A 6,527-nucleotide genomic window follows, 5' to 3' on the forward strand; every position below is an offset into this window, starting at 1 on the left:
GGGATTGTTTACAAAACTGCCAGGATAGAGGGATCCAAGTGACTTGAAGAGGCCAGGCATGGTGGTGACGGTAGAGGAGAGAAAACCTGAGTGGGTTTGGGGAGGGGTAACTGAGGCAGCTGAGGATGCTAATGCCTTTCTGCCTGGGCCTTTGGCTCACAGTCTTTAATTGCTCAGTCAGATCTTGGTTCTCCCAGGAAATAAACAAACAAACCCAGAGGTGTGCTGGAGTCAGCTCTAACTGGCTCACAAGAGCAAATTGTTCAATTTTCAGTGTGAGCATTTACATCTCAGAAATTGCCATAAATCAGGGCTTGAGGTGTTGTTTGTTGATTATCCACACTTGACCCAAAACACTCTGAAGTGCAACTCAAACCAGATTAAAATATAATTGGGAAATATTTAACAAAACAATCAAAAGTGCACTAAAACACAGGTAGATTAATAAGTCATCTTCTAATTCAATATGCAGGCTGTAGGGATCCTTAAATATGTTTTAGACGCATCCTTTTCTATTTGAGTTTGACAACACTGATCTAGAGTGACTTAAGAAAGTTTTAATAATGCAGATTAAACTTAAAAGTGTGTATGTGCATACATTTCTCCCCGTTACTTAAACATTTACCAGCACAGTGTAAAGTTGGAGGCCAGTTGCTTGGTATACACATAAAAGACCAGATGCAGTCTTTGCTTTCAAGGAATTTATCATCAAATAGAGTACATAATTGGGCATCTAGGTGGCATGGTAGATAGAGTACCAGGCCTGGAGTCAGGAAGATCTGAGTTCAAATCCAGCCTCTGTACTGTGTTACCCTGGGCAAGCTACTTAATCCTGTTTGCCTCAATTTTTCATCTGTAAAATGAGCTGGAGAAGGAAATGGTAAATGAATCCAGTATCTTTGCCAAGAAAACCCCAAGTAGGGTCACAAAGAGTCAGACATAACTGAAATGACTGAATAACAAAGTGTACGTGATCAGACTGATTGTTAACAGAAATACATCAATATAAAATTGCAAAAATGTATTAAGGGGAAAGACTCGGTCAACAGCCAATAGTTGAACGTTGACTACTGTGTAGAAATAACAAAGACATAAGTCCGTTTAAGAGCATATAATCTATGTAATAACCTAATAAGTATCTAATCTAATGACAATAATTCCTTTCATTTACTTAATATTTTATGGTTGCAAAGGATTTTCACAAGCATCATTTCACTCAATCTTCACAATAATCCTATAAAGAAGATAGTTCAAGTATTTTTAAACCTTGAGACTCAGGGTGGTAAAATGACCAAGAGTCACAAGGTTACTAAGTGGCAGGACAAAAAATTCAGAGGCAGGTCTCTTGAACTGGGCTGGCAAAAAGGCTGAATCAATCTAGGAAGGTGTTTTAGAAGTTGTGGGCCTTAGAACTGAATTCAAGGAGGATAGTGGAGGCCAGTGATGTGGCAGGGCAAAAAAAATGAAATTGGTTCGTTTAGATGGTACAACTTTGGCTAAAAGAGATAGGAGACTGAAGGTGGAAGCAAAGGAAGCATAGAATACGTGGACTGGGGGGAGGGGCTAGTTGGTGGAGAACTTTGAAGGCCATAGTGAGAAGTCTACTAGTAGTTACTCTATAGGCTATACCAAGATGGTGGGTAGCCACAGGAAAGTATCACTTATGGGGTCCCAGAGGGACCATGGCTGAAACTCCTTGGGACTGTGGCCTATAGTACTCCAACTAGTAGAAGGGAAGCCAGTGTCTGGACAGTGTAGGGATGAGGTCGCCTCTAACCCCTGTGGGTTTCATTTGTTTTTCAGGTCCGAGCAGAAATTATCTCAACATTTGCTCTCTGTGGATTTGCCAATTTCAGCTCCATTGGTATCATGCTGGGAGGTCTAGGTGAGTCCCTATTAGTATACTCCAAATCAGCATTAGCAAGTGAATCAGGCACAGAAGACTTGAGTTCCATTCCCAGCTCTGCTACTAACTAGCTTTGTGACTTTGGGCCTGTCCCTTAACCTTTCCGGGTCTCAGTTTTCATGTCTATAAAATGAGATTAGAGATGATCTCTAAGGTCCTTTCCAGTTCTGATATTCTATGAATCTTAGTTTCTAAGATTCTAGGATTGGTTTATGCAACTGAAGTTTGGGATTGACTCCCAAGGGGGCTGGCATCTTGGCTCTCCAGGCTGAAGCCTCTGCCATGGAGGGGCAAGGATGGTACTGTAGTGTATCTCTGGGACCATAAGATGCCAGGCTCTCCACATCTAGTTTTGGAGAGGCTGTGTTTACCAGCATAATACTTGCTTTGGATAAGATTGGGAGGGAAGGCCAGGAAGGACTTAAGGAGAGTGGGCTTTGTATAAACTTTGTATGGGGTGGTATTGTCACATATCAGCTGGGGTGGAATATAATGACCATCTGAAAGAATCTAGGGTAACTCATACCCATTAACTCAGGAGGGATGGGGGTACTGCCATATGGATTATTTCTTGAATGTGCTTGGACTGAATTCTCTAAAATTCTCCCTGGACATTAGGGGTTGGCTAGGGGAGAGGAGATAGGGGTTGACAATGGAAACTAGAAGTTACTACAGGTCCCTGGATCAGCATATTAGGGGGCCAGGGGTGGTCTCAATGAGGCCAGTCTCTGAGATTTGTTCCCTTCTGACCCTTCTCTTGTTTGTTTGTTTGTTTTTTGAGCCTTCACTTATATTTTAGGTTCATATGCCAGTTTCAGTAAAGCCTGTGAGATGGGGTTTTAGGGGAGTGATAGCCCTGGTAGTGTAGTGAGCCCATTCATTCAAAAAGAATTCTAAAGAACCATTGTGTACAGGGCACTGGGGAAAGATACAGAGTTTAGGTAAAACATAGTCCCTGCCCTCATGGAACTTATGGTCTAGACTAGAGGTTAAAGCTAAATCAATATAGACAACATTTATTCCCTTCCAGTTTTTCAGAACTAGAAGCACACTTTGTTTCTGGAGTGAGGGGTCAGCAGGTATAATAACTAAAGTGATTGGAAGTATGTGCCAATCCTGGGTTATTGGGTTCCTGGGAGGGAGGGGGACTCAATTTTTGCCCCTGATCTCTTCTTGTTATTTGTAGCCTCAATGGTTCCCCACCGGAAGAGTGAGATCTCCAAGATTATCATGAGTGCTCTACTTACTGGTGCCTGTGTATCCCTGGTCAATGCCTGTGTGGCAGGTAAGATACCTCTCCACAGACTCCTGTCTCAATGGAAATAGAATGATCAGAGCAGAATCCTTTCCTGTTCCTACTGGGAGGACTTTACCCTGGAATACTGCCCCAATCCACCTACTCCTTACCTGGAGGGGTCAGCTTAATTTTCCTAGGGCACAGTGGTAGAGTTTTGATTCCAAAGATCCAGGGATCCTGGTCCCAAGAGATATACCTTAGCAGCTTCTTCTTCAACTCCTTTACCCAGGAATTCTTTATGTGCCCAGAGAGGCAGAAGTCAACTGCTTCTCCTTCCTCAACACAAGTTTCAACAACAGCAGCTATGACACCTATGTGTGTTGTAAGCAGGTCTTCCAGAGGTAAGGTTCCTGGGGCCTTTAAATGGCCACTTTGGGTTGAGATTTAAGGGGAAGGAAGTGATGCCACTGGGAGCATAGGTCAGTATGAATGATAAAAAGTAAAGGCACTAGGAACAGGTATAGTGGTGAGAATTAGAAAGGTATAAAGGCATGGCTAACACATAATCTAGTAAATTTATTCTTTGTCTTCTTTCCCTTTCCTCAGCAGTCTCTATGTTTGCTGCAGGATGCGCAGGGAAAGGAGGTGGTGGATTTGGAGAATCATGGTATTGACTGGTGGGAGTCAGACAAGGGGAAAGTTCTCACTGTAGGACCAGAGTGAAGAAGAAAGGGGGTAGACACAGTCATGCTACTTGTCAGCAGGGTATGGACTTCAGCTTCTTGCCTGATGGCTTCTGAGCATCAGACTAAATAACTCCTGACTTTCCTTTTTCAGCATGGAACTTGTGGGTACCAGCTCCCCCTCCTTCACTGGCTCCAGGATGGAGTTTACCAGAGAAATGTTGAACAATTGCTGCACACTTTACAACCATACTGCCTGTGTATAGCATGGGTGTCAATTATCTTTCCATGGCTGTTCTTCTGGAGAGGAAAACTTCCTTCCCTTCAACCACATTTTTTTTAATGAGGCAATTGGGATTAAGTGTTTAATTCCACTTCTTAATTTTTTCTGGAGTTTCCGCTTAGCCTCCAGTTGGCTTCAGTGGGTTAACATTTCACTGCACACTTAAAATGTCCCATGGCATAACTGGAAAAATGTTGGCCTGGGAGTTGACTCTAGGCCCAATTATATAATAAAACTGATTGTGTTAGTTGGACATCAAGTCACTTAAAATCTCTGAACCTCAGGTCCCTCCTCTGTAAAATAAGGGACTTGAAATACTAAGCTTAGCAGAACAAGAGATAATTTAAATAACCCAATCTCAGAAAAAAGAATCAAACAAGTCATAAATAACTCTCAAAGAAAAAATGATCAGGACCAGATGACTTCACAAATGAATTCTATCAAACGTGCAAAGAACAACAAATTCTAATATTAAATAATCTTTTTGTGAAAGTAGAAATTGAGGGACTACTACCAAATTCCTTCTATGATACAATTATAATCTTTTGATCTTGATAGCCAAACCAAGAAGAGACAGAGCGGAGAAGGAAAACTCTAGGTCAATATCTCTAATGAATAATGACACAAAAGTATTGAAGAAAATATTAGCAAACATATGATAGCAACATGTCAGGAATGCTAAATTGATTCAATTATAGGAAAATATAAAAAAGGCCATTATTAAAACAAAAATAAAAATCACATGACTACATTAATAACTTCAGAAAGCTTTTGACAAAAGAAAACATTAAAAAGCACAGGAATAAAGAAATGTTTCCTTGTATGCTGAATTTCTGGGAGCCAAGATGGTGGAGTAAGCAGTACATCACTGTAGCTCACTTATACTCACTTCCAAACAACCAAATAAACATAAAATAGCACACACCACACACCACCACTAGGACCCCAATTCAGCACCAGGTAAGCTGCCAGACCCCTGTGGCCTCCAGCAGCACCAGCCAACCCCCACTCCACCCCTGCAGCACAGCACCAGACATGAAGGTCCCCCTGGGGGCAACATCAGTACAGCACCAGGTAAATAGCCAGGGCCTGCAGCACAAGAAGCCAGAGACAGTGTCCCTTCCACTTGGGAGTAGAGCTCAAATTTAAAAGAAAGGAAAAAAGGTAAAAAAAAAAAAAAGGTGGGGGGAGGAGAGAGGATGAGCAGAAAATAACAAAAAAAAGAATCTGACCATAGAAAGTTATTATGGTCACAGGGAAGACCAAGACACAAACTCAGAAGAGGACAACAATGTCAAAATACCTGTGGGTAAAACCCCAGAGAAAAACGGGAACTCAGCTCAAGCCCAGAAAGAACTCATGGAAGAGCTCAAAAAGGAGCTTAAAAGTCATATAAGAGAGGTAAAAGAAAAATAGGGAAAAGAAAAGAGAGTAATGCAAGAGAATTATGAAAAAAGATTCAACAGCTTGGAAAACTGCTTAAAAAGTGGAATTGGCCAAATGGAAAAGGAGATACAAAAATCCCCTGAAAAAAACCACTCCTTAAAGAGTACTATTGGCCAAATGGAAAAGAAAGCACAAAAACTAATTGAGGAAAACAGCACTTCAAAAGTTAGAATTGGACAAGTGGAAGATAATGACTCTATGAGAAATGATGAATCAATCAAACAAATTCAAAAGAATGAAAAAATGGAAGAAAACGTAAAATACCTCGTGGGAAAAACAACTGATCTGGAAAGTAGATCCAGGAGAGACAATATCAGAATCATTGGACTCCCTTAAAGTCATAATGAAAAGGAAGACCTAGACAGCATCTCTCAAGAAATTATCAAGGAAAACTGACCTGCTGTCCTGGGACTAGAGGGCAAAATAGGCATTGTAAGAATCCACTGACCACCTCAGAAAAGAGATCTCAAAATAAAAACCCCAAGAAACATTATAGTCAAATTTCACTACTACCAGGTCCAGGAAAAAATACTGCAAGTGGCCGGAAAGAAACAATTCAAATATTGAGGAGTCACAATCAGGATCACACAGGACTTGGCAGCTACAAGAAAACAGAAGGGATTCAATAGAGCTAAACTATTTACATCCCTACAGAGGAAGATGATACTCGTAACTCTTAAAAATTGTACCACTAACAGTACAGATAGAAGAAAAAAAACATAAACATAAGGTATGGGTATAAGGTGTATTTGAGAGAATGACATAAAAAAATAAGGGATGAAAGAGGAGTAAAATGGGTGATGTGAAAGAATATACCATCCATAAGTATGTATGGCGGAAGAGTTCTTTATTTAAAAAGGAATAGAGAGAATAATAGAGATAAAATGGACAGTTTTGATTGTATAAAATTGAAAACTTTTGCATAAACAAAATCCATTTATCTAAAATCAGAAGGGTAAGTTAGAAGAGGGG

The 6,527-nt window shown here is 40.7% G+C and overlaps 1 protein-coding gene across 3 annotated transcripts in view; it reads left to right on the forward strand.

Moving 5' to 3' along the window:
* Window positions 1–4,368, forward strand: part of SLC28A1 (solute carrier family 28 member 1) — a 41,852-nt gene extending 37,484 nt beyond the window's left edge. For all 3 annotated transcript variants that reach the window (XM_027851521.1, XM_027851520.1, XM_027851522.1), the window contains exons 15-18: window positions 1,804–1,885; window positions 3,093–3,191; window positions 3,433–3,544; window positions 3,981–4,368. In XM_027851521.1, coding sequence (XP_027707322.1) covers window positions 1,804–1,885; window positions 3,093–3,191; window positions 3,433–3,544; window positions 3,981–4,092 — 405 coding nt within the window. In that variant the 3' untranslated portion in view covers window positions 4,093–4,368. The remainder of the gene's footprint in view (window positions 1–1,803; window positions 1,886–3,092; window positions 3,192–3,432; window positions 3,545–3,980) is intronic.
* The last annotated feature ends 2,159 nt before the right edge of the window (window positions 4,369–6,527 follow it).

This window comes from Vombatus ursinus, unplaced genomic scaffold, assembly GCF_900497805.2.
Source record: "Vombatus ursinus unplaced genomic scaffold, bare-nosed wombat genome assembly UNPS02009205.1, whole genome shotgun sequence".
Taxonomy (NCBI): domain Eukaryota; kingdom Metazoa; phylum Chordata; class Mammalia; order Diprotodontia; family Vombatidae; genus Vombatus; species Vombatus ursinus.